This window comes from Carettochelys insculpta, chromosome 3 (assembly GCF_033958435.1).
Source record: "Carettochelys insculpta isolate YL-2023 chromosome 3, ASM3395843v1, whole genome shotgun sequence".
Taxonomy (NCBI): Eukaryota; Metazoa; Chordata; order Testudines; family Carettochelyidae; genus Carettochelys; species Carettochelys insculpta.
Genome location: NC_134139.1, coordinates 4,415,018 through 4,442,825, shown reverse-complemented (window position 1 = coordinate 4,442,825; position 27,808 = coordinate 4,415,018). Strand labels below are relative to the sequence as shown.

The 27,808-nt window shown below is 48.4% G+C and overlaps 1 protein-coding gene across 1 annotated transcript; it reads right to left on the bottom strand.

Annotated features, from left to right (window-relative positions):
* Positions 1 to 604: 604 nt before the first annotated feature.
* ARHGEF33 (Rho guanine nucleotide exchange factor 33) lies at positions 605 to 27,808 on the bottom strand. The gene is made up of 14 exons (XM_074988424.1): positions 27,764 to 27,808; positions 23,046 to 23,210; positions 21,081 to 21,202; positions 19,196 to 19,338; positions 18,185 to 18,244; positions 17,433 to 17,657; positions 15,033 to 15,162; positions 12,890 to 13,022; positions 9,336 to 9,419; positions 9,030 to 9,113; positions 7,531 to 7,679; positions 6,095 to 6,259; positions 2,678 to 3,422; positions 605 to 742 (listed from the first exon to the last, which is right to left on the bottom strand). The coding sequence occupies exons 2-14, from the start codon at positions 23,163 to 23,165 to the stop codon at positions 605 to 607; spliced, it is 2,298 nt and encodes a 765-aa protein (XP_074844525.1). The 5' UTR covers positions 23,166 to 23,210; positions 27,764 to 27,808.

Below are 27,808 nucleotides of genomic sequence, written 5' to 3'. Positions count from 1 at the left end.
CAATCGGGTAGCAAACGCGGCTCTTCCCACAGCACTGAAAGGACCCGAGGGAGACATGCAAAATAGAGGTTTCAGCGTAACTGCCAGGGAGGGTAAAGTTCTGAAAGCCAGGGTCCCTCCAGAGCTTGAGGCTGATCAGAGCCTCTCAGCCCTGCAGGATCAAGAGGGTTCAGCCTAGTTCTTTAATGGCGATGTTAGTCCTTCCCACCTGCAGTCAGACGGGAAACCTACAAAGGCAGCCTCTCTCACAGGCACGCCCACTTGTGGGCCTCCAGGAATGTGGCAGGGCAGAAAATGCTAGTGAGGGTGGGAGTTGATGGAAAGTTGAGTTTAGGTTTTGGGTGAAGACTCGGTGGGTTCCTGTTGTCACCAAGTCTATTTGCCTACCCCTGACGATCTCCATTTCGATCTACCCTGAACCCTTGCACTGTTTTAGGGAGAGCAGGATGCTTATGCGAGTCAGCAATGGAACCTCCCCCAACTTTTGTGTTGTGGTGGCCTGCACCTGGAAGCTGCAGCCTTGCATTGTTCTCTGTCTGCAAGCTCAGGGCCTTGGGGGAAGAGCTGAAGCAGTTAGATCCCTGTCCACCTCCTGCTGGGCTGCTCATTTCTTTTTGAAGAGCTTGCGGAAGGAGCTCCGGAAGCCCCCTTTGGGCTCCTGCCGCGGGTTGTGCTCGCTGAAGGATGTTTGTTCGTTGTCATCCTTTTGGCAGAACCTGGTGTTGTCTTCTGCATGTAGCTCCTAAAATGGAAAAGATGGTTTAACCAGCATTTGCACCCTCACCCTTCTCTGCAGGGCCTGCTGAAGAGTCTGGGTTCAGAGATTCCAAGGCCAGAAAGAACGACTGTGATCACTTAGCCTTAACTCCTGTATAACACAGGTAAGAGAATTGCCGTATGTTAATTCCTATTTGAACTACAGCATATCTTTTAGCAAAGCATCCAATCTTATTTAAAAACTGCTGGTCATGCAGATGCCACCACAGCCCTTGGTAGGTTGTTCCAGTGGTTAATTACCTCAGGGTTAAACATTTGCACCGTATTTTCACTCAGCACTTGTCTACTGGGTTGACGGCTCCACCGCTCAGACCCTCTGTGGGAGTGGGGCAAAGTGGTGCAGATAGGCAGCTCCCTGCCCTGGGGCTCTTGCATGCGGCAGGCTGCAGGGAGGGTGCCCAGGGGCAGAGGGAGATGGTGCTGCTGGCTTTTGTAACTCACTGTACATACACCACAAGGCACAGCATGAGGTCAGCTTTCACTGGCAGGTGGAGTGTGACTTAGGTGTGTCAGAGAGAGCCCCCTGCCGAGCCATGAACGTCCACTCACAGCTGCCCTAGGATGTGAGTTGTAGCTACTCCAGAAAGAAAGCGTTCCCAGGCAGGGGGGACGCTCTTCTTCTTCGTCAAGTCCCTCCTAACTCACACGTGAAGTGCTGATGTCGTCTGGTCCCCACCCCGTCTATGGCCAGGCAGGTGGTGTCCCCCAACCCCTCTGTCACTTCTGGTACCAGCGTAACTGAGCCACGTGGCCTACTGCATGAAGCACTGGACTTGCCCCCGTGGGTCTCTTCCCAGCTATTGGGTGACCTTGGACAAGTCACTTCACTGCCCCATGCCTCAGTTTCCCTATCTGCAAAATGGGGACAAGGATGCTGCCTTCCTTGGGTGAAGCTCTGTGGGTGAAAAGCAGGAGGTCAGAGGTAGGGGTGGGAAATTTGTTCCCTGCCAACCTTCCTTCCCCCAGCCTCCTCCCCTCCATTTTCTAACCTTTCTCATCTCTGCTCCCACGCTGTCTCCTTATCTCCCAGTTCCATTCCCAGGGCTCTTTGTTCCTTCCCCGACTCCCCTGCTGAGTGTCCCCCCAGCTCTGCACACAGGCCAACAGTGCTCCTTTCCGAGGGGGCAGTGCCACCATATGCCTCCTCCTGGGAAGGGCTACCAGTGCCCCACTGCAGGGGCTGACTTGTCCTCGCTCTGTGCCCTGGGGCGTGGGTGCCATGTCCTGTTCTAGGCCTCCCCTTTGGGTAAGCTCTGACAAAGGCAGGGTTACCATAGCCGGGCCCTGTCCACAGTCAGACACATTTTTGCGCTGCTTCAGGAGACCTGCGTCAGCTGCTGTTTGGGCTAGAGCTTGTGGGCCAGATTCTGAGCTGTTGCAGTTTGGCTGACTCCAGTGGAGCTGCACTCATTTACACCAGCTCAGGATCTGACCCTCATGGCTTCAGTGGAGTTACACTGATTTATGGCAGCGGAGGATTGGGCCCTAACTACGCTTGTCTTAATGCACGTTCTTGTGTCCCTGCCTCTAGCCCGGCACAAGGGGCCCAGCCCCGTTTCGAAGGGCTGCGTGTCAGTGTTGTTCAGCCCGTGGAGCGGCTGGCTGCAGGGGCTGCCTGGCACTGAGACAAACACAGCTCGTGGGGCCTCACGACAGCTGGAGAACAAAGGTAGAGCCACAAGGAAAGCCAAAAGTGGTCTCCGAACCTTCCCCCACCGAGCTGCATGCGCCAAACCTGCATTTGCCCCTGCAGCCTGGGCTTTTCCCTTCTCACCGCCTGATGTACCTGTGCTGGGAGGGTGCTGCATGTGCAAATTTGGAAGCTGTTTTGGCAAATCCTCCCCTAGAAGCTTCTCTGACCCTGCTGCAAAATTTGGCGCTTTTATTTTCGCCTCCTTACTTCCAAAAAGCTCGGCTTCTCCCCGAGCCCTCTCTGGGGGGGGAAGTAGCTCCTTTGGGAGCTTCTAGATGCTGCAGAGATCAGGTGAGGTTGCATGCTTCTCTCCTGCTTGTGCTGCAGCTGGCTGCTGCTGCTGCTGCTGCTCCGGGTGCTGTAGAGTCTAGTGGTCACGCCTTCCGTGCTCCTGGGGAACTCCTTTAGGGACCTGCTCAGCTGCTTGCCTTTGCTGTGAAACGCCTCCTGCTTGTAAGCACTGCTGCTCTTAGCCAGCGGCTGTGCCGAGTGATCTGTCCTGTCCGGTTCCACCGTGAAGCTAATAGGCCGTAAAAAGCAAATATCGAGGCTGGACTCGGAGGAGGCCGGGGAGCAGTTCTCAAACAGCGCCAGGTTTGGAAAGGTCTCTTCCTCGTAGGGACCTGGCAGGGTGTAAACCTCCCCCCCATAGTCCAACTCTTCGTAGCTGGGAGCAAAGCTTCTAGTATCCTGCCGCAGCTCTGCTGAGGTCCTGGCAGATCGCTCAGCATTTCCCATTGGATCAGCTGGGGGAGCTTCATAGTCCATCTCCGGGATGGCTTGCAGGGAGATGGACATAGCCTTTAGCTCCTGCTCAGTGAACTGAGACGAAGCCAGGATATTCTCTGGCCTTTCGTGTTTTCTAGCCTCCGCTTCCCAGTCTGATGGCTTCCCCGCCTGGATGCTCTCCATCAGCGCAGGCTGGTTCTTCTTCTTCTGTGGCATCAAATGCCTTAAAAAGAAGGGGAGAAGGGGAGGAAATGCAGAAAGAACTGTGATGCGCATGCATTTGGCAAGCCTGGCCCAGCCTCTATCACAGTCACCCACAATCCATTGAATAAGGGCGTTGCATGTGTAACACACACAACTCGGGGTTACACATGCAGTGCAAATAACAGAACTTATCAGGTCCAGACCGGCAGGAGGGAGGGACGCTCTGGCTACTGCAGGTGCATGTCCCAGTGCAGCCAGCACCCAGAGCTGTGAAACCCTGCCACGCTGGCCGAGCCCTGGGGCTGCTTGAGTAGCTCTGGGCACCTGGGCAGCAGAGCCACTCACACTTGGGGTGCTGTGGGGCAGGAGGTAGCCCCCACCCCTCCCTTGAGAGCAGACAGGGAGCTACCACTGCTCTTGTTCAAGCTGGTGTCTCCCTGCCCCAGCTCTGCAGTAGGGTTGCCAGACGTCCCACACTGTGAGAGATGGTCCTGACTTTCTTTGGCAAGTCCCGCATCCCGCTGGACGTTTTTGGGTAAATGGGGGGTGGGAGACTTGTCAGGGAAATTCCTTCCTGCGGCTGGGGCTGCTGGTGGGGTGCTCTGCCCCAGCCGTCTCCCAGCTGCGGGGGCCCCCCGCTCCTCCTTGGGTTTGGAAGACTCGTGCAGGACAGGCAGCCACGCTGGGGATCCCACGGCTGGGGCTGCCTGTCCCACGTAAGTCTTCCAGAAATCTGGCAACCCTACTGAAGAGTCAGGCCTGGTTCTGCTTCTCTTGCCTTCCAGGGGTCCAGGAAGACCCTGCTCTTGGTCCCTCTAGTGTGCTGTGCAGAGGCCCCCTCAGGGATTCCAGTGGAGTAAGCTGGGATTACCCCTGTGGACTCCAGACCTGCACTCCTCTTGTAGAAGGTGCCACACGTCTCCTCGGCATCTCCTGCCGGTGTGGAGGCAGGGATGGGAAAAAGGGCCCAGCCTAGCTAGCACCTTGTGCTCACTAAAGGTCCACCCACCATGCAGCTGCAGATTCACATCTCACAGAGCTGGAAGGGACCTTGGGAGGTCATGAAGTCCAGTCCCCTGCCCTCTTGGCAGGGCCAAGCACCATCCCCTTCTATTAAAATTAACTTATTTGTCCCAGATCCCTAAACGGCTCCCTCAAGGATTGATCTCACACCCCTGGGTTTAGGGGCCAATGCTCAAACCACCAAGCTATCCTTCCATGGCCTCTAGCTCAGGTCGATGAACATATGTGATCTACACTGCAGACAGCACCAAACAGCAGCAGTACAGCCACAGCGATACAGGCAGTGGCTAAGACCAGCTGCCCAAGGACAGGCAGTTTTCCCCATCCTGAGAAAAACAGATTTTAAACAATTTCCCCAGCCTAAAATTGGGCCAAAACTACTCACAAACTGAAAACCCTCCGAGCGGCTAAACGAGCACAGAGGATGGGGGAGAGGTGGTGTCACTCAAAACACTTAGGGATTGGATCATTTCCAACTGTTTGGTTTCAGGGTAACTGTTCGAAATGCATTGAAGCTGTTTAGAACTCAAGCCGGGATTTCCTGTTGAGAAGGTGTTGGAAGAACAGCAGCACTGGAAAAAATGTTTAGGGTGGGGATGAGTGTCCCCTTCCCTCTTTGCCGGCCATGGGAGGCTGTCTTCCCGCCATGTGCTGGATACATTTGTGTGTGCACTGAGGCCTGTGCAAACTGCTGAGCAGCCGGGCGGCCTTTCTCCTGGGCGGCCGCAAAAGCACACCGCTCACAGGGAATACTGGTGGGGGTGCTGAGCTGTGCCCCCTCCCTCATCTTACCTCATCTGCATGCCTCACCACACAGACTGGGGATGGACAGGCAGTCCCAGGCAAAGGGCCACTGAATGGGGCCCCAAGGCCAGCTGTGGAGACCTGCTGGGACCCCAGGCAGCAGCACAGCCACAGGGCCAGCAAAGAAGCCAGGAGGGCTGGTGGCCAGGAACCTGGGCAATGTGGGGCCCGTGGTCTGGCAGCTGGGACCCCCGCACAAGGCGCAAAATCTGCAGATGCTGATCCAGGGTAGGGAAACTGTTTTGTTGCTTTTTACACACACTGATTTCACAGCTTTCTAAGACCAAGAAGGGACTATTGGGATCTGCTAGTCCACCGTCCTGCAACGCACCGGCCAGAGACCCTCAGCCAGCAAACTTCGCCTCACGCTCTTCCTTCTGCAGGTGCTACAGCAGATGGTCTAGCGTGTGCTGCTCCCTACCTAGCCCGCTCTTCCTCAGCTATAGCATTACTTGCATCCCTTTTGACCACCTGGCAGGCATTATTAGCCAGACAGAATGCAGGAATTTGCACGATCATGGCAGTGTTATTTTGCAGGAAATCCCACTAGGATAATGCAAATCTCTGTATCCTGATTGGCTGCTATGATCCTTCTGCTGCTATCCCAGACTTTTCAAGCTGTTTGCTGGGAAACATATTTGCTTCCCGTCCCCAGGCATTCCACACCCCTCAGCCCTGCCCGGGACTGCACCCCTGCCTGAGAACACCTGGTGAGCTTTATTACACAGCATAGGGGAGCCAACCTCTGCAGACTCACCCAAAGATGGCCACACGACAGCTACAGGCTTGGCCAGTCCTATGGCACGTCGCTGCTGTATGGGGAGGAAAACAGTACCCGCCTGGTCATGCTGGCAATAGGCTTACGTGGCTGCTGTGCTGGAGGAGGGGGCTGCTGGGAACGGCGGTATCACCTCTTCGGAATGGATGCCGCTGTCACGGAGGGATGTTGCGGTGGGTGTTGGAGAAACCTCCTGGCCGGCACTGGCACACTGAGAAGCCAGACCTTTGTATAACTTCACCAGGGATGACCTGGAGGAATTGAAATTCCTCACCAATAAACAGAACCAGGCAGAAGAGAGCAAGAGCTCAGCAGAACTAGCACAAGCCTGTGTTACTGTTTAAGGCAAGTTTGCTCATCACTTCACTGGCAGCGTCACTTGTGAGAAAGAATCACAGAACTGGAAGAGACCTCGAGAGGCCGTCAAGTCCAGTCCCCTGCCCTCATGGCAGGGCCAAGCACCGTCTGGACCATCCCTGATAGGTGTCTGTCTAACCTGCTCTTACATAGTTCTGGGGATGGAGATTCCACAGCCTCCCTAGGCAATTTATTCCAGTGTTTAACCACCCAGGGCAGGACGTTTTTCCTAATGCCCAACCTAAACCTCCCTTGCTGCTGTTTTAGCCCGTTGCTCCTTGTCTTATCCTCAGAGGCCAAGGAGAACAATTTTTCTCCCTCCTCCTTGTAACCCTCTTTTAGATATTTGAAAACTGCTGTCATGTCCCCTCTCAGTCTTCTCTTTTCTAAACTAACCAAGCCCAGTTCTTTCAGTCTTCCCTCGTAGCTCATGTTCTCTAGACCTTTAATCATTCTTGTTGCTCTTCTCTGGATCTTCTCCAATTTCTCCACATCCCTCTTGAAATTTGGTGCCCAGAACTGGACACAATACTCCATTTGAGCCCTGGCTTTGTGGTCAGCCCTTGTCATCTTGGGTCACGGCTTTGTGGTTTAGGTCCTCATATGGGACTTAGGAACTCTAAGATTGATTCTCAGCTCAGCTGCAGACTTCCTGTATGACATGGAGCAAGTTACTTAACCCACTGTGCCTCAGTTCTCCTTCTGTTGGGACAGTAACTCCGTCTTGTCTGTTTGGGTTATAAGCTCTTCAGGGCATATTCAAAGCTATATCAGCAAACAGTGGCTAAAGGGCTGGATTCTTGCAGCTGAACCCATGTCTATCACCTTCTGTCAGCTACAGGTATTTTTTCTAGGGTGCAGCAGGTCTAGGAAACGAAGGGATCATTTGTTTAAATCAGTGGCTGGTACATTTAGAATAAATAAAAGGAACCCTTCTTTCCCTGAACCACCAGGAAGAGGCTGCTCCAAATCTGATCGCAGCCTTGACAGCCAATGCACAGCTCTAGCGAGACAGCTCCTCAGCTGGTGGAAAAGTGAGGGTGTTAATTTGACCACGCCAGAGCACTGAGCCCTGGGCACCAACTGAGACTCTGGCTCTTTGTTTTCCCACCTGCTCCATCATTTTGCGCTGAGAGTACAGGGCTGGAGCTTGCCCCAGACTTACTTCTTCAGCTTTTTCCGCTTCTGGATGAGCAGGTCCTCGTTGCACTGCAGGAGCAGGCTGTAGTGCGAGATGAAGATACGGAAGCGCTGCACGCACACCAGGAGCAGATAGTAGTCGGGGTGCTCTTGCTCTGTGTACTTCAGGATGTTCTGGGGCACAAAGAGAAGCAGGCCGCTTGGACGATGGCCTTGCTCTTTTCGTGCAAAGGCACCAAGGTGACTCTGGGTTAGCTCTTAGAATCAGAGCACTGCGTGAGGCTCTGTGAGCGCATCCAGGCGGGAATCTTCTCTCTGGTAGGTGTTTGGACGCTGCTAAGACAATGCAGTCGGGGAATCTAGGGGGCACCAGCGTACGAATGGTATGCTTGGGGCCTGTAAAGAGCATTGCTGCTGCCTTTTTCCCTTGGGGCCCGAACCATTTCAGTTAAGTCAGAGCCAGCCCTTCCTTGTGGGATAGGCCCAGTTCCCCAACCCCGCTGCCGGTGATCACCTCAGTCTGCTCAGAACTAGCCGGAGGAGTTAGAGGAGCAGCAGCAAGGTGACCCTTTGCCTGCCCCACTTTCCTTGCTGCAAGAGCCACCTGTGTGCAGCGTACTTGTCCGGGGTCATTCTTGTTCGTGCATTGCTAGCCCTGTCCTCTCCATAGCTACCGGCCTAAACAGTGTCGGAGTCTTCCCTGGGCTTCCTCTTCTGCCAATCCTGTACCCCCTTCTTGTCTCCTCCCACTGGCTGTCTGGAGGATGCTCCCACCCTGTATGCGTTGTCTCTCCACCTCTTCCTTCATGGCCCTACTTTTCTTTTGTTGACCCTCCCACAACCAGACCCCCCGATTATGTGCTCCCCCCCACACCGCACTTTCACAGTCTCTCCAGGTGCTCCCCATCTCATGGCAGCCCTGCAAATGCACAGAGTCACGGGCATGAAAACACCGGTCCACAGGGACAGATTACTGCCATTTGCTAATTGGGAACCTCAGCTAGATGGGTCAAGTCATGACCTGGCCAAGGGGTAGGAGTGAGCTGAGGTCTGAGCTGGGCCTGGAACACAGGAGCTCTTCACTTCCTGCCAGTCCCACTAGGCCATGCTGCCTCTCTCACTATGAAGCCACCACCTTTGCGGCGGGAAACCACACTGGATACTCAGCAAAGGAGCAAAGTCAGCTGTACGTGGTTGGCTAGTAATTCCTGGCAGTCCTATCCCAGTGCCCAGAGACCTATGCATCCCCCACAGCTGTGAGAAGGTCAGGGGTCTCAGAAGGGAGGGCATTCCTAGGGTGCAAAGCCAGGCCTGGTCATGAGGAAACAGCCAATCATGAGTGGTGAGAAGAAATCACCCCTAGAGACCAGTCTACCGGGGCTTCCACTTTCAGGGGCCCAGGGTTTAGTTGGGTAGCTGCAAAGGCCAGCTCTGAGTGACGGACGTGCAGTGGAAGTGCTCAGACCCAGCATTACCAGTACATGCAATGGTCAGACCAGGGCAGTTTTCATGAGTTAGTCCTACCTGTAGGTGAATAAGATACTCGGGGATACGCTGGACTATGTGAAAGAAGAGCATGTAGAGGTCAGACTTAATTTCTTCTTCCACCTGAATTGGAAAAAGTAGATTTAGCATCGCTGCAGCATAGAGGTTCCCAGGGTAGTTTGTATTCACCTGATGCCGTGCAATACATACAGCTGCTCAGTGGGAGTGACAGGTGACAGTGGGTCAAGAGGCCAACACGCACAGTCATGTCGCGCTAAGGGACACTGATTATTTCGTCACTGTTGCCAGTGATGCATCTCTGAAATAGCAGGGTAAGAAATGTACCTCCTTCAGCACCACCACGTGAATGAGTGAAATGCACTCCGGCAGGTCCCTCAAGTAAGCAATGTAGTAGTCCAGAAAATTGTTCTGTGGAACAAAACCAGAAATGCTCAGTTAGAAACGCTAGTGCTTTGAAACTCTGCAGGGTTAGCCCAGGTCTGCTGTTGGCTCTGAGATGTACAGACGGGGCTAGGAAATGGGAAGGGATAGCTCACAGCTGGGTTACATTGGGCCATTATCCGTCCATGGGCTTGTAACCCTCTCTGAAGCAGTTGCAATCAAGCATAGTTGTAACATGGGGCTTGCTGAGCTACAACAGCTGGACTGTGCTTCCTCCGTGGAAGGGTTCGGGGCCTTCATCCAGTTCCAGCAGACACTAGACCTAGTTGTCCTGTTCTGTGGTGTGGTGAGGAATGGAGCAAAGTCTTGGTGGCAGCGTAGATAAAATCTAAGGGCTGGCTGATGCTATGGCTGGCACCGCAATGAGCTGGTGCTCTCTGACCCCGTTACCAGAGCGCACCATCGTCACACAGTGGACTTTTTGCATGCCTTTGCTGTTTTGGCCCCTCTAGATGAATCATGCTGCACTGTCACGGATTTATCAGAGCAGAGGCCCATCAAGGACGTCGCCCGCTCTCTAGCACTCCATAGCAACCCTACGTCACCTACACTGCACTGGTCTCATGGCCTCTCACCTTGTGCACCTGTTTCCATGAAGGATAAGTTACACTGGACCCAGCTCCACACAAGGAAGCGGGAGAGGGTGAAAGGTGTCCTGGTCCCCCACCACGCTCGCACTCAAAAGCAAAGCAGTTATTACACGTGTTGGGCACATTCTCTTTCAAGCAGGTGGGTGTGACAGCTGCCCTTTGTGGAGGAAAAATGCAAGAAGAGTTAAGCTCCTTTTAGGAGTAAGACACAGACAATAGGAGCCATCATCCAGAACACAGGCCATGTGCAAGGCTGGTCAGAAGCTGAGGGATGAAGGAAAGGTAAGGATCTGGGTGCTTTTTTGAGTCTGTGAGCAGAAGCAGCCAGAAATGAGATGGGAGACAGCAGGAAAAACCAAGGAGACAAGAGAAGCACTGGTAATGTAGTCCTAAAAGACAGCCAAAAGAGGGCTTTTCGGGCAGAGTGCTAATTGGAGAAAGGCTTGGGCCAGTTAGCAAAGAAACAGCTTCCTCATGTTTGAGTCCTCTCATTGTCAGAGAAACTGCGCTTGGTACATGCTTTGTAAAGAAATAGGATTGCATCAGGATACTTGACATGATCATCAGTTTCTCCTCCTAAAAGAAACAACCTGCAAGAGCCCGAATATTAGCTAGCCACTCAGCTCACAAGGGATAGCACAGGTGTTCCGGAGAAATTATGAGCTAGTATTGCTATTAAACCAAGGCAACGTGGAATTAGTAATGTGGGGGGCAGGCTGCAGAATTCAAGGATGGATAAAATAATTTATAACAAAACCTAGAACAAGAACTGGAGCTGTCAAAAATAATTTAAGCAACATCTGGACTCTCCAGACAGAACTGAGAGAGATCTGCAGTCAGAGGTAAAATCTTTGCTGGGGCAGTCATTACAAAGTGTCTGAGGTAATGGGAGCCCAGCTGCAGTACTATGAGTCTGGCCTGGCAAGATGGATCGCAGAGGTGACCTGCACTCTGACTGCCATGGATCCAAAGGAGTTGGGGACATCTGAACGCCAAAGAAGCCCTACAATCCCAAACTAGAAAAGCTCACGTTTGCGAGATAAAATATGAGGATAGCCTCAGACAGGATAAGATGAAAAGAAAAAAACGATGTAAAATCACACAGGTAAACTTTCAAGAAAGGGGACCTGGTCTGTTTCCTCAGTCCTACGGCACAGAAGGTTAGGACCTCCAGGTAGATATACTCTGGGAAGGACCGTATGCAGGACTGACCCCAGTGAATCCAGTGGTTTACAGGATACTGTTGGGTCCTGATCTTAAACCAAGGGACTGTCAGTAGGACCATGTGAAGCCATAGTTGGGGAGAGGGAATTTCAGCTTGGCAAACTTGCAGGAACTGGGCATACTGCTGTGGAAGCTGGGGCTGGAAGAGCTGTGACTCTGAAGAGTTCCGTATTAGAAGAAAATGGGCAAAGTCTGTGCTGGCCAGCAGATTTCAGAGAAGACGGCCTCTCTTCAGGGGCTCATTGAAAGAAACCCTTTCTGGGTTGGAGAGAGGAAATCAAGCAGGGGAAGTAAAAAGGGAGTAAAATCGATTTGGGTTGGTGATATGAATGTGTCTCAACAGAAAAATCTCTCCAGAAATGTGGAAATAGTTAAGTTTGTGTTATGGATGTTGGGTGAAAGGATAATAGAATTATAGTGTTCCTAGGGGCCCCAACTGAGAGCAGGACCCCATGGTGTGGGTGTTGTACAACCAAAAAGTTAACATCAGTCCCTGCCCCCAAGGAGCTAACAAGCTAAATAGACAAGAGAGACAAAGACGGGCATAGACACAGCCATTGCCCTCAGGAAGTCCAATGACCATGTAAAGACCGGTGTCCAAACCCATCAAAGTTGCTACAGTTTGGGACTTCAAAGCAAGCCACAGCTGAATGCAAATCAGTTCAGCCGTTGTTCAGGTAAACGTATGCAAAACCTGAATCAGAAGTGAGGGAGGGAAGTGTGTGTTTTATTTACATAGCCCATTAAAAACTCAGATTGAATTGATTTTGTTTCACTTGCTGAGACACGCAAGAGCAAGTTGGTTGCCAAAGATCAGCATAAAAAAGGGATGTATTAACAAAAGCGTTGTATGCAAGACATGAGATGTAACTATTCCACTCTACTTGATGCTGGTAAAGTCTGCAGCAGGGGTGCTGTGTCCAAATCCCCGCACCATATTTCTGGAGAGATGTGTACAAAAAGGAGAAAACCTAGAGAGCAACAAATGTAATAAAAGGTGTAGAAAAGATGAGCTATGAGGAAATGTTGAACGAATTGGGCTTATTTAATGTAAAGCAAAGAATACAAAGAGGATGTGATCAAATGTCTTCAACTGCATTAATGATTGTCACAAAGAGGACAGTGTTCTCTATGTCCACTGAAGGTAGGACAGGAAGTAAATGACTTAATCTGCAGCAAGGGAGAGTTAGCTAGCTATTTGGACAATTTTCTAACATTCAGGATAGTTAAGCACTGGAACAAGTTACCTCAGGAAGATGTGGCATCCCCATCACTGGGGATTTTTTAGAACATGTTGGCCTAACACTGGTCAGGGATGATCTAGGTATACTTAATTCTGCCTCAGCCTAGGCAATGGCTTAGATGATCTCTTGAGGTCCCCTCCAGTTCTTCATTTCTATGATTCTGTAATGGACGTACCATTTTTGACTTGAAGGGGTACGTAGTATGTGGTATGGCATGCAGAGTTGTTATCCTTCAAACTGGTTTTACAGCCAGAGACATAGTTATGTTGGGGGGAAAAAATCTGCAGTTCTGTTTGCCCAAACACACCAAAATAACTTGCTAAACTAAAGCAATTCCAATTCCTTTGCTGGGTGTATTCTGTCATGAACACTAACATACCTCATCATTTGTTAACTTCAGGAATACGTCCCCCAGGATTCCCGGACGTGGCCAACTCAGCACCCTCTCTTGCAGCGTGTGAAGTAAGTCTATGTGCTGCTGGACCAGGTATCGTAAAGAACTGGGGAAGAGACTGAAGAGGGAATATAGCAGATGATGCTTGCACAGAGAAAAGAGTAGAACTTTGTCTAGAAAAAGAGTCCAATTCCTGGGCTTTGGGAACCCACAGATTCTGCTCATATTTATGGGCCAGCGGTTTGAAATTTGCTGGGTTTGTTTTACGAGGTGTGAATAATCACTGGCGCTATGGTAAAACCTAGGGACCATTGACAAATTGCACCCCACTGCTGTACAAATAGAGTTGCAGGCAGTCCCTGAACCGAAGAGCTTAGAATCTAGTGTTTTGTGGTTCTAGTTACACGAGCTATTCTCACTCAAGTTAGGGGACTCAGGCCCCAATCCTGCAAGCACATGTGGAAGTAGGATGGGACTCATAAATCTTGCCTCATTCACTGTGCACTTTACAAGTTGTGCCTCATAAGCAAAGCTGGTCAAAACTTCCATCTTGTTGGCAATTCCAACATTTTGGCGACTGTTTTTGTCCCAAATGAGAATGAAAATGCAAAATATTTAAATGTTTTTCTGAATGGAAACCAAAAAAAATCAGTTTGGAAATGTCAGAATGTTTTGTTTTAGTTTGTTAAATCAAACTGAGTCTGCAGGATGGGGGCTGTAGGTTGAATTCCTCATGCCTCCTATCTTCTCTATGAGCGGCTTTTATTTCTTGGACTACATCTCCCAGAGTGCACCTCTGTCAAGAGACTCACAGTGCATAACAGCAGTTGCAGGAAAGAGGAGGTCATGGTGCATTGTGGGAGATGTAGTTCAGTCAGGGTGCCCACACCATAGTGGGGAACGTGGACATGAGGTAACTGAACTACAGTGCCTATCTCCCCTTGTGGCAGCTTAGATGACACAGTTTAGCTTCAAAATAACCTGAAACAAAACTTTTCCATCTGATGCGTCAAACTGAAATGTTTGGATTCAAGATGCTCTGATTACCTGACAGAAAACTGACAAATTTCAGCAAAATCTAAATTTTCCCACGGAAAATTTCAATTGTCTTGAAAGAGTATTTTCCATCAAAAAATGTTTTGATGGAAAATTGCCAACTAATTCCAAAGGTTGGGTGAGGGCAAGAAAATATGATATTATATTGTACTTTTTGGTAAATAGTATGTGGGCATATCATTGAAGGCTGTAATGGAGCATGTGCTTTGAAAACATTTCAAGAGTATAATGAGATTATGACTTATACAGGGAGGAAATGGGTAGACATATCTTTTTGAAGCATGTGGCTATGAAGACCATGCAGAGATCCTGAAAGGAGGAAAAGGTCAAAGAACCAGAACCATGTGGAGGAAATGAGATGAGGCACAGGAGGTGGAAAGAAGAATGACAAGGGACAGCTAAACAGACAGATGAGGGGAAACACCTTTTAGCTAAGTATGGTACTGAATGATGTACTTTATATTCAGTTTTAATGCGGCAGCAGTAAATGGTCCATAGTTAATGTTACAGCCAGGTAGCTTCCAGTGGCAAAGGGAGGGGGATTGACTGGGAATCTGAAGTTGGGGAACTTTGTTCCCAGGTCTCAAAGAGTGGTTGCTGGAGAGGCAGGAGAGATGAGAGTAGGAGACAGATGGGGCAGAGAGGGAGGATGGAATGAGCTAGGCTCAGAGGGTATGGAGAGGGGACTAGAAGAGGCAGCAAAGGCTAGGAGATAAGGCATACATTTTTAGCATGGAGGGCAATTGACTCTTGGAACAATTTATCAAACGTCATGGTGACTTCTCCATCACTGACCAGTATTCAGTGAATATTGGCTGTTTTATACAACTTCTGCTCTAAGAAGTACTGGGGGGAATTCCGTGGCCTGAGCTATGCAGGAAAAGGCATATACTCTTCCACCCGTCTTAAAAATGTGAACCCCCTGAACATTTCTGGCTACAAAAGCATTAGGCACATAATGATTTCAAAGCAGCTAAGAGAAAGTTCCCAAGAATCTGGGGTTTGGGGTAGGGGTGGAAAGAACTCTGTTGCAAAGGGCCTTTTCTAAAAGCCAGTGTGACAGCTGCAATACCTTCTGTCTTTGGTGCTCCTCTTCACGTCAGAGCCTTGCAAAGTGGCTTTGATCTTCAGAATCAAGGACAGATTGATGACATATTTCCTCTCAGACTCGAGGAGCTCCAAAGCAACGCTCTGTCTTTTGGCTTCAACAGAAAGTGTGATTTAAAACAGCGTGTTAAAACCTGAGTGCTGGTGTTTGACCAGAGAGTTGGAAGGGAAAGGCTGAGCAAGACTGAAGGAGCTTCCTCTTCACACGTAAATTTTCCCTAAAATATCCAAGTTCTAGCCCCAATCCTGCAAAGTGCTCTGCACGGTATCAGAACCATAGTCTTGTAGTACCCAGAGGCACTGAGACCTCATCTGGGGTGAGTGAAGTCTCTGCTCTACAGCCAGCCGAGGAGCAAAGCTGAGGCTGTAGAGCAGAGACTTCACTCACCCCAGATGAGGTCTCAGTGCCTCTGGGTACTACAGTCTATTTACAGAGAGAGACTGAAAACAAACACCTCTTTCCCCTCAAACTCTGAAGTTTCTGAAAGATCAGTTTTCTCAGAAATCATAAACAAAAAATTAATGTCAAATTTGCTACTAAATTGCTGCATCTCTAGTAATTATACCACCCTTTAAAGCAAACACACTATTCCAGTGAGAATCGTCAAGGCCAGATCTTTAACCCGGTCGCACCACTTAGAGCTGCTCTAGTAGAGAAGCTGGGATTTCCTCTGGAGGAATCCATAGCTGACACAGAACTGTCTGCCACCTCAGAGGTTATTACCTGCCAACATAATAAGCTAGAGCAGTCTTCAGACTGCTGTACCTTTATGGGAGGGGCTGAATTAGCCTCTGGCTGCCCCAAGGAATTAGGAGCTGTTCCTTTTCTTGAGTTGCCTTGTGACTGCCAATCAAAAAAATTCACCAATGAGGAGCATGCGGCCCTAAAGGTGAGTGTAATGGGGGTACTGGATCTTTAAGACTGAGGTGGATTTTCTCTAGCATATTCACAGGATTTAGAGGTGTGGCATGAAAATTCAGGCACTGAGAAAGCAGAAACCACTTCAGGGGTGAAGCAGAGTCAGACTTCTGCTGCTGTTCAGAGCTTGAGACTGAAGATTTGGCTGCAAGAACAGAGGGAATCCTAGGGCTAGTACACTTGGGCCTTCTAAGAACAGTTGGGCTCTGAATCAAAGCATGCTGGGAAAGATACACAGCCTATACTACTTCCTCCCACAAAACACACAGCCACTTTGCAAGAAGGAAAAGCAAAGCTTTGCCACAGGTGCTCTGGGACCTCAGAGACAGACCTGGCGGAAGGAACAAGCCCAGGGACAGAACGTTTATCTGCCCTTTGGCAAAGCTATAAGGACCTGAGGAGAAAAGCCACCAGAGGGTGAGGTTTGCTCTTTCTGAAGAACTCAGAAGGAGTGGCCTGCTACAAACGGGTCTGTCTGGGGGAAAATTACGTGCAGCTGCAAAAGGACCTTTAAAGTGGAAATGACCAATCTTGGCTTTAAAGGGCAAGATAAATACACCCTCTGACCTGCACAGAATCACGTTGGTCTGTCTGGGGTCCCTCAGCATACAACCTGTGCCTACCGGGCTGAGTGCCGCATGATCTCTGAATAGCAATCAAGCCCAACTGGGGACGGGCTTTGCCTGCAGCCTTCAAGAGCTATAAATCAAAGGGGCAGTTATAAGTACTGTTGTGTGAATAATGGGTTCTTGGACTTGCTGACAATTCCAGAAAGAAAACAAAAAATTTCGGGGTCAAACCAGCTATTTTGCTCAACCTGAAACATTGTCTTTCAGTCATAATGTTTTTGTTGTTTAATAAAATTGAAGGGTGCCCCTAAACTGAAATTCATTTAGAACCAAAACACTGAAATGTTTTGTTTAGAAAATGATGAATTTTGGATAAACATGGAATTTGCATTGACTGAAACGCCTCAGCCAAACCAACGGGACCTCTCCAGATGTGACGGTGTTGCCACATCTGTGCTTTTTTTTTTTTCTGAAAAAGGATTTTGGCTGAAAATTTCACCCATCCTGGCAAATCCCAATCAGCAGCAGAAGAGGGACGAAGACTATGAATGAGACATAATGGGAGAGGCCAATTTAATGGCAATGTTGTTCAGGGTCTTGGTGAACAAATTTTATGTCTGAAAACGCCCTTTGCTGGTGGGTCTGAAAAGAAATTGTGGGGGGATTTCCAGTTTGTGGGACATTTAGAAAAAAGTTGGTGGTGTTCCCCCCTCTCACGTTTTGGAATGTCAACATTTCTCTCGCATGTCAGCAAACAAACTTACAACTTAAACCACTCCAGGGGTCCAATGCTAACTTGAATTCAGACAAGAGCTGATAGCTTCTAGGATCCAAAAGCCTCGTTGCTGTTTAGCCACAGCTTTTCCTTTATTCTTACCAGCAAAAGAAGTTTCACATAAGACTGTGTCCATGGCGGTGTATCTGCTTTGGCCTGTTTCTTTTGCTCTGTCTGGGTGCTCCTTAGAAATATATTCATCTGCCCACTCTTTACTGTCCTTGGGCTGCTTCCACACAGTTGATGTGGGATGACCCTTTGGCTGAAGGTCAGCTGGCAAGGAAGGCTTGAGGCTTTCTTCTGTCTCTGGAGCTGCACTGATCCCTCCTAGGGACCACAAGCTGCAGTCAGGAGCTTGCAATTGCAGAAAGTTTGCATGAGAAACTGCTAAGTAATGGTAATTACAAAGCACACCCCCTCCAAAGTGAGAAACAAGCAGATTGCAATGGATATACTTTTCCAAATGGATGAAGCCCAAGTTCTCCGTCCTGTAGGGACAATTTAGACCTGCAAAACCTGACTTCTTGCTGTCTGAAGAATGCTTTGCAGTTGCAAATCAAACACTGGTTTCCACCTGCGGTCAGGTACTAGCTCAAATAGTCAGATTAGAACCACCATTCGAATACTATTACATTATTCTGGCAAAGATTCTTTTCTCACACATCCAGATCTACCAGGAGTTCAGCTAACTGGCTGTTTTAATTGACTTTGAAGTATTGCTTTTCCCAAAGCAAAATTCAGCATTAGCTGGAAAGAATAACACATTATATACATTTACCATTCCATTTTGTCAGGATTTTGCTAAAGAAGCTGTCGGGGAACTCTGGAGGAGGTTTTTAAAGGTATTCACCTACCAGTGCCTGAAACTACTTTCACATTTCCTTCTCCAGCTGCCATGGATCTGGTATCAGAGACTGTGGACAAATGAAGGAAGGTGACATAAGATGGTCATATAGCTAGACAAGAGCAGGTGTTTGTATGGCAGGTTTCTTATTGAAAGGAACAGAAGGTTTAGATTTTTAAATTTTGTAATATTCTCAGCCTGTGTGAAATATCTCAATTAGGTCGTCTACTGAGAAAGATCCATCTCCACTCTTAACTAATGTCATTACCAGCTGGGTCATAAGAACAGGAGAACAGCCATATTGGGTCAGACCAATGGTCCATCTAGCCCAGTGTTCTGTCTCCCAATGGTCGCTGTTCCCAATACTTCAGCGGGAATGAACAAAACAGGGTAATTTATCGGGAGTAGAAAGGACTAGAAAATTGTTGGCTGGAATATGATGCTGATCATTTTTTGACATTTTAATCTAAATGTACATTTTGAAATTTTCTGAACAGGTCAACTTGGGAACTTTTCCCCCCAGCTACCAAGTTTAGCAAGGAGAATATAACCCACAAATTTGGTCGACAGAAGGGGAAAATGAGAGAAGTGGGTTCTGGTAGCAAAACAGGACATTTTAAAATGTCCTTGGTACTTGTCTTCAACATTAGGCATGTGTTTACATGCTTTTCTGAATTGCGACCGAAATGAAGCCCAGATCTAATCCAGTCCATGAATTGTAAACAACTGTCAAAGGATTGACACCACTCCTAGCACAAGGGCAAACTAGCTTTTCTCCAAGGCCAACAAAAATACTAGTGGTGCTCTGCCCTCTGCCCCAGATAGAGAGGTCTTGTGAATTTTGGATCTCAGTCCAGTGCCTCAATATCCTGTCTTAATCCAGCCATTTTAGTGTGTGTGCAAATAGGCAGATAAATACTGCCATCTGCTATATAAATCTTATCCCTTGAAAGTTGACTATGGGAAGGACTTTTCAGAAGAAAGGAAAGGAACCTTGCTTCCTTCTCCCTCTCACCCCTACCTCTCTCGTAGGTAGCCTGGGGCAAAAGATTTGTAAGGTCTTCACTAATCAGTACAGGTTCCGGGAGATTTATCGATCGGAATGGGCTGCCTTGCAGAGGAGTGGGCACCGTCTGTGAGCCATGTTCATCCTTTTGGGTTCTTCTGGGAAAAGAGAGAGGCAATCGGAAAGCACAATACTGCAAAACAACCTTTCAGCTTAATCCTGGCAAACGTCCATACAAATACGATCTCACGTACAAACCCAAGAGGCGCTCTGGGCTCATCTCCTGGGCTTGTATGAGAGAGCTGCATTTGATAATGTTCACTAGTGCGACTCTCCTGGCTGCAGAACAGTGTCATACCGGATATGTTCTTTGTCCAGCATTCGATATTTAGCCAAGTAACTAACACTTGGATGCACAAAAGGAGCTAAGTGTTGGGTGTGTCTGGTGCCTAGGAAATCACTGAGAGTCACAAAGGGGGTGTTATTAGTGTGGCCTGTGAAATGAGCCCTCCAGGGTCCTATGCTACGCATCCAGGCACAAGCAGGCTTTGGGACACGCGTAAGTCACATCAGAAAAAGCAGCAGCAAATGCATGAGCCAGGGGAGCAGCTAATACCAGCTGCTCTGCATTGCCTTAGCAGAGCAGCTGTTTCTCAAAGGGGCAGGTAGTCACAGGGCAGCACTCTGGGGCTTTTGGCATTGCACCAGCAACGCATGTCCAGCGCTCTCTGCAGCCATCTGACAGCTCAGCCAGGAGGGGAAAGGGAGGAGGCAGTGGAAGATGAATGCAGAGGTGCCCCACCCCGACCACTTTGCTATGGAACCAGTGCAAGTTGTGGAACGGTCTGTGTGTGAGACACAAGCTTTTCAGAACCCCTGTGAGGAGTTGCAATAGATAAAGAGAATCTCACACAGGAAACCTCATGTCTCTGGCAGGTTACAGTCTCCACTGACTTGTCCTGTTCTAGCCTACACAGGATCTTACATCGCCTCACCTCTGTAATAGCCAAGCGCCTTCGCGTTGTGTGTTAACATCAGTTAGGGTGCTTGTCCCTGGATGGGTTTCAGTCTGCTGCTACCACCAGCATATAGCAGCTTCTGAGTGCTGTCAGCAGGAGGGCTAGTAACCATAACATGCCCTCAACAGACAGCACCAGCAGCCTCATGTCCCAGGTGCTACAGGTGTTACCCCCGGTTGCCAGCAGCCATTCCATTCTGTCAATGTACAGGCCAACTGTCACCTCAGCCACCTCATTACAGAGATGCCAGCACAGTGCCCACAGCAGTGCATGAGTCGTATGTGCCTGGGATGCTGTGCCTGGCAGGGAAAGATCCGTGGGGGCAGGATACCAGGTAGGTAACCGTGCACATGCTACTATTGTCTGCAGAACTCCCAAGGGACTGTCTTTTGTAATATTGTCCATAGAATTTGCAAAAGTACCTAAGTGAGTTAGGAGCATAGGTGCCATTGGCTGTAGAGGGATTGTAACATACCGTATCTATTGGAGGCCACTAGGCCTGCATAATAAGATATCCCATTGGCTTCCAATGGAGCTTGTCTTCAAGCATCTTTGAAAAGTCCACCTTCAATTTTTTTAAACAGTTCTAAATTTTTTCAATAAACCTGTAGTTAAGGTTTAACTGGAGTCATTTTCACCTACTCTGTTGGGTCAAGAGTGAGGATGTTAAAGGTGTGAATCACATCCTGGTGGGGGTATGTTAGATACATAGAACATTTCCCCTGAAAAGCCAGATGTGCCTCTTTAGAGCCAGCGTCTTCTCTACTCTACAGGGATTACCGATGTCTCCAGACATGAACAAGTGAAGCTAGTCTGCACTAATGGAGGCCTCTGCTAATTAACAATGAGCACTTCCGGGCCATGTGGGGTTTGTTCCTTACTTAGTTTTCACCTTCCGGGATTCCCGACGTTTCTCCTGCTGGAGCTGTTCAATTTTCTGCTGCATTTCCTCTTGCTTGGCACTGATCACTTCAATCTTCGACTTGGCATCACTCAGCTCCTCCTAAGATCCAGAGAAGTTGAGACGTCACTGGGAGACGTGAGCTATGACTGCTCCCTGACACGGATGGAATGTATGTGTGTGCTGCTACGTCCCCGTTGATTAGACAAGTAGCGGAATATACCAGTTATCGGTTATATGATGTTATTCTCTCACAGTTCCAACATAGAACTTGTCCCACATATTGAAAAGTCTGCCACAACCCCAGTGAGGGGAGTATGTTTGGGCACCTCACCCAGCGTGAGAGAAGATGCTCTTGTGAGGCAGCGAGAGAGCCAAAGGGCCTCAAATCCCACTGAAGTCAATGGAGTGATTTGCAATGTCTTTAATGGCCTTTGAATGAGGGGTGCAGAGAGAAGCCAGTCATGCCCTTGTGCAGTCCTCTTCCCATTGTGGGGTCACTCACATACTAGTGTTAGCAGGATCGGGACCTTAGTTTAATTTTATATGTTTAAATTATTTATTTTCCCCTATATAACATCACATGGGTGGATGGTGGGATCTAGGGTTGGAGTTGTTGAGTTGGGGGAATCCTGCTATGCTGGGGGACTCCATCATCAAGATGTTAAGCCACCTCTGCCCCCTCGGCTAAACACTGCCAGAGAGATGCAAAGCTTCCAGAATAGGGGGTCAGGATCTGCCCCAACTCTGGTGATTTGGTGGTGCATAATGGTTTCTCTGCCACTGACATCCATGAGCCCAACTTTCTGAATGGCTTTAGCGCCCCCACCCCAAGGGTTTTATCTGCATTCATTTATCTCCATGTTCTGTTTCCCACTTATGAAAGTAGGCAGGTTTCCGTCAAGCTTCACTAGGACACTAGAGGGGGGTTTTCAGTGATAACATGCAAAACCCCTGCTTCACAAGCCTGGGCGCCCCAGGCCCTGGCAGTACAGTAGCTCTGTGATGAGGGACACTTATATACACCATCAAGCCTCATTTTCATTTGTGACCTACAATATGATGGGACTGTCCTTGTGTGTCTCCATTTGAGTCCTGCTAGTTCTTCAATCCAGTATGATAAGTAGCTGCACCCACACTATGGGTTCCAGGTAGTTCGCTTTCTCTGTTTGGTTTAGGCTAACTCATTTCTGGGTTTGGCCTGTGTCTGCATGCATTACATGCTGTTCAGAACAGGAGAGGGTGTTGTGGGGTATTTTAACACTGTTAAAATTGTAGATACTCCTTACAAAAGACAACGGCTGGGTCTACACGAGCCCCTTCCTTTCAAAAGGGGCATGTTAATGAGCAGGTTTGAAATATGCTAATGAGGCACTGCAATGAATATGCAGTGCCTGATTAGCATAATGGTGGCCGTGGCGATTCAAAAGTGCAGCTTTTCAAATCGCGCACCGCCCGTGGAGATGGGACCTTCTGAAAGGACACCCCCCCAGTTTTCGAAAGCCCTTCTTCCTGTCTGGTGTTCACACTTTCAAATTGCCGTGGTGGCCATTATAGTGCCTCATTAGCATCTTTCGAACCTGCTCATTAACATGCCCCTTTCGAAAGGAAGGGGCTTGTGTAGACCCAGGGAACATGTTTTGCTGGTCTTGTTTGTAAGCGAGTGGGTTTTGTAAGGATGTGTGAAATCCAAGCCTACCAACAAGCAGTCTGCAGTAAGACAGCCTACAGTGAAGTGGGGTTGAACTGTGTCTCTGTGGGAGGGAGCAACCTGCTTAATCTCTCTCTGTTTTGAGGTTCTTTCGTGTTATGGTTTTCAATTCCATGAAACAAAATAATGTTATGTTGCAATCCTCTGGCCTGAACATTTACGTCAACCCCCCTCTGTGAGCATGCACTGAATGCAACAGACGTCTGAGGAAGAGGGAATGGGTGTAGCTCCCACCTTGAAAGTGTTCAGTGAATTCTTCATCTCTGCCACTTTCTCTTCCATTGTACAGTGGCAGCTCTTAACCTTCTCCTCCAGAGCGTACTCTCCATGCTGAATTCTTGAAAGTTCCTGCATTGCTTCAGTGAAACCAGTTTTCAGTTCAGAGGCCAGTGCCTGCAACTAAAAGGAACCACAAACAATGTAAATACAAACCCACCAAGCCTGCTATTAGTGGCAATGTCTCTTAAGTTAATCAGAACCTCAGATTTGGTGTGAGGACACAAGGGATTATGTAACAAGCACAGTGGTGCTTTGTCCCCATCTTAGGGTGCCTGTGTCACTCGGGGGAGAAGAGCGTGTTACTTGGCTTTGCCAATAGAGCTAAATTGTTTAGCTTTGGTAGAAGCAGCTCATACCATTAGATCCATCCAAACGATGGTCTGCTCACCTCTGAAGAAAGGGAAAAGTAGTCTGAGGGGAAGCTGGCCTGGATATTAAGGATAGCAAATTGCGCCTAGCATATTTGCATAATGTAACAGTCAAGTCTGCGGTCAACAGGTTAAACCATTCTCGAGCAAGACCCTCCTCAGCTCACAAGGGCGACGGGATGAATCACTTGATGATTACCTGCTCTGTTCACTCCCTCTGGGGCACCTGGCTAGGGTCAATGGCAGACACTGGGGCGAGATGGACCTTTGGACTGACCCAGTATGTTCTTAAGGTGACAGCTGGCTTCAGACAAGCTTAATGCTGATTTCTAAAATGGATAGTTTCCCTTGCTGTTTGAGGGCAGGTCACGACTTTTAGCTACAAGTCTTCTGTGGGAGAAATGGAGAGCATCCGTCTTACCCAGGTGGGAACTTCTGGCCCATGCTCTATATTTTATACTGTGGTAGTACCTTATAGATCCTGGCCCCAATGGGGGGAGAGTGACCAAAAGCACCCTGAATTCACCCCCTACACACCACAGTAAGGAAAAACCATACCTTATGAAGTATGATTTGAAAATTAACTGCTGTCCGGTCAAAAGTATTGTGGTGAAATGTCCATACCAACATTATATGTAAAGTTATTAAATCCCCGTGTGATGTTATTAACACATGACCAAAACCACAGAGCCCTGGCTAGGCAAAGGCTGTTAAACAGGCCTGTTCTAAACAAAGGAAAGTGTGTTTGTCTCAGTTTCCAGAAAAGTAGCAAATAGAGCCTTCAAAATAGTCAGGGCAGGAAAAGTCGGGGGCCAAAGTAAATTGGCATTTCAGCAAACCCAGGTAAGAAGAAAGAACATGGATCCTTCTGTACCACCAGACCACAGGTCACCTTCTTGATTGCTTACAACAAACTTCTCTTTGAAGGGCAATTTTCAGAAGACTCCATTTCAAAGGTTCACTGGACTATCAGAGAGAAGGGCCGAGAACTCCAACTTCTTTCACCTAAGAAAACAAAGGTACCAGCCTCTCTAGGAGAGATCCTGACCTAGGTGAATCAGTCACCATCTTGCTAAAAGACTGTGGGTGAAAAAGCCCATAGAGCAAAAGTCTTGAAGCACAAGTTGCTAGATTAAGTTTTAGACTTTCAGGTGCGTGTTTCAGCTTTTCATCGCTGGTAGCCACTTCTCAACTTATCTCTTATATTTGAATTCACGTTACAACTATCTTCTTTTGTTAATAGATGTATTATTTTTTAATCTAAACCAACTCAGTTCTGTGATTAAACTAAACTGTTTGCCAAGTGCAGTTACTGGAGCAAGCTATTGCTTATTGACTCTCTGCATAGGAATGGAATGGGCCACTGAAACAACCCAAGAGGACCTGCTTCAATACGGAAGTAAAAACCGTGCCTTTTTTATTTCTATTTAAAAAAAGTGCTGGCACTCAGCTCCCTGACCTCTCCCCAACCCAGCCAATCCCATGGCTGGGACTCATGAGGTGCTGGTACTCAGTACTGGCAAGTACTGTCATGAAAAAGGACTGCGTAAAATCTGACTGCAGCTCTGACTCAACTGACATCTATAGTCTCATCTGACTATTCACTGGAACCGATTTGGAGTAACATCAAACAGCTACACCCATAGTCGATAGGGACCCCAACCTGAAAAAAATCTTTCCTGAGCCTCTCCTTCAAACAGCCCCTCAAGCTCTCCAAGCTCAGCCACAGAAGCAAGCTCCCCACAGACCAGGACACATGAACTCTAAGCTGCACCAGATCCTGCCAGAACAACAGGTACAAAACCTGAAGACATAGCTCCACTTAACGATGCTCAACACCTGCCCCAGGACAGCATTCGAGTTCCATGCGTCCTACATGTACCTGTCACAACATGCGGCATACCTCATCCAGTACACTAAATGCTCCAACAGCAGTAGCTATGTGTGTGAAAGCAGACAATCTCTGTGCTCCCCAACAACACAGGGAAATGATACAAAATGAAAACACTGTCTCAGCTGCTGGGGAACACTTTTCACAAAGCCGTCACTTTATATCAGACCTATCTGTCCTCAGCCTCCAAAGAAACTTGCAGAACGCTTTCAAATGATGAGCCTGGGAGTTTGAATTCATAACTTTGTGAGACACCAAAAATCATGGACTCCTTTCTCCCTGCACCATGGCCGTTCAGCCCTGTAAATGGAGGAGTGTTAACTGCTCACTTCACCTGGAATGGTCCTTCGAAATTTGTATTAACTACTTATGATGCACAGTTGGTTCAAATCTTGTATTCAACAGTGACACCTTGAGTTTGTTTCCCAGTTGTGAAGATCAGCTCTGTTTACCTTTAAAGCTTGTCTCACTCACCAAAACAAGTTGATCCAATAAAAGATATTACCTCACTCAGCTTGTCTTGCTAATATCCTGGGAGCAACATGGTTGCAACAACGCTGCATATACAACAGTGTATTTTTAACTATTCTGTTTGGAAACAATTCTTGTAAGAAACTAGGCCTGAAAATGTCCCTCTCCTAACTACATTATTAATAATTAATTATTATTAATTTAATTGTACTGCCTGGCCTCTACCAAGCATCATTGTGTGTGTGTGTCCTACCCTGTTGTGTTGATCATAGAATCGTAGAACACTAGGACTGGAAGGGACCTCGAGAGGCCATCGAGTCCAGCCCCCTGCACCCATGGCAGGACCAAGTACTATCTAAACCATCCTTGATAGACGTCTATTTAACCTGTTCTTACATATCTCCAGCGATGGAGATTCCACAACCTCCCTTGGCAATTTATTCCAGTGTTTGACCACCCTGGCAGTTAGGAACTTTTTCCTAATGTCCAGCCTAAACCTCCCTTGCTGCAGTTTAAGCCCGTTGCTTCTTGTTCTTTCCTCAGAGGCCAAGAAGAACAAGTTTTCTCCCTCCTCCTTATGACACCCTTTTAGATACCTGAAAACCGCTATCATGTCCCTCTTTATGGTCTGAAGTTATAAATAAGAGCTCCATTACTCAACAGATGGCTTTCATCTCTTGATAATGACCATTTATGCAAATATAATTTCACAGAAGTATTACTCAGTGGACTTTCTGCAAACCCTCAGCACCGGGGCAATTTCAGTTAATGTTCCCACCTATCTCCAATGGTCAGACCTGATGCACTGTTCTGTTGTGCAATAGCTAATGGACACGCTGCCATTAGATACTAGAAGGGCTAATGGCGTCTTACACTTATTGATGACAGTGTTTCTAAATGTCAGATTAGTCCTAAAATTGCACACTCAGTCCTCATATGGTGTAAATCAGTGTCGCCCTGTTGACTGAAGGGACTTGAAATCAGTGGGACTACATGGCTGAGGATCTAGCCCTAGAGCCACCGTGTCCAACATGTTCGCCACTCACCGCATGTGATGTAACAGGACACCACGACGTGGCAAATCTGGCTCTGGAGCTGTGTGCAGCTCTCGGACCCTTTAAATGCAGCTCCTCCTAGAGGTGCATGTGAGCACTGCAGCCCACCCACTGCGCATGCGCCCCACTGCTTGGAGGGAGAGGTGCATGCTGGCAGCAGCCCCGGCGGCGGCGCTGGTGAGTGGCCAGCATTAAATTAGAATGGGGGGGAGGGGCTGGTGGAGCCTGGCTCTGGGGGTGGGGGAAGACATTTATTTACACAGGGGCTGGGAGTACCTGGCTCTGGGGGAAGGGGAGGGCATTTAATTAGAGCAGGTGTAGGGCGGGGCCTGTGGTGAATATGGAAAGACGACAACCACAAGTGTGGCGATCTTTGAATTCCTATTGGACACCGCTGCCCTAGAGCCTTTACTAACAGTGCTGGGAGGGAGGGATAGTAGTGGCAAAGAGGAAAAGAGTGGGGGAAAGTGGGATGGGTGAGATATTTGCTATGTGAAGAAAAGTACATTACAGAGCTGGGAACTGTACATGATTAACACAGACCCAGCTTCCTGGCCATGGATAAGGAGCACAGAGTGCAGCTCAGGAAGGGAAGGCACAATCCTACTGCAGCAAGCGTGGTTGAGTGTTCCACCACTGTCTCTTGTTTTGCACTCACAGGTGTGTTTGCGTGCCCAAATGAATGAGAGCAAAGAGGTCATATTGAAGCACCTGCCAGAAGGAGGGCTGTAATCCTTCATCCATAACATTTGTCAATGCAAAGGACACGTTTGAGTGTGTAAGTTCTTAGAAGTGCCTTTATTTTTCCTTATAATGAATTTTGGTTTGTAAAGATTGTTCTTTACTCTTTATACTTGGCATTATGCAGGGTATTTTGCTTGTCTTTACCTGAGAAATCTGTGTTGCAGGGTTACTCACTGGCACATTTTCAGT

Excerpts from the sequence above, each read along its gene's own strand:
- ARHGEF33 (XM_074988424.1), bottom strand. The coding sequence starts at position 23,165 with ATGCAGGAACTTTCAAGAATTCAGCATGGAGAGTACGCTCTGGAGGAG. Across the intron at positions 9,114-9,335 it reads ACGTGGTGGTGCTGAAGGAG|GTGGAAGAAGAAATTAAGTC; the intron begins GTACATTTCTTA and ends TTTCCAATTCAG. Across the intron at positions 743-2,677 it reads AGAAGCCGAGCTTTTTGGAA|GAGCTACATGCAGAAGACAA; the intron begins GTAAGGAGGCGA and ends TTTCCATTTTAG.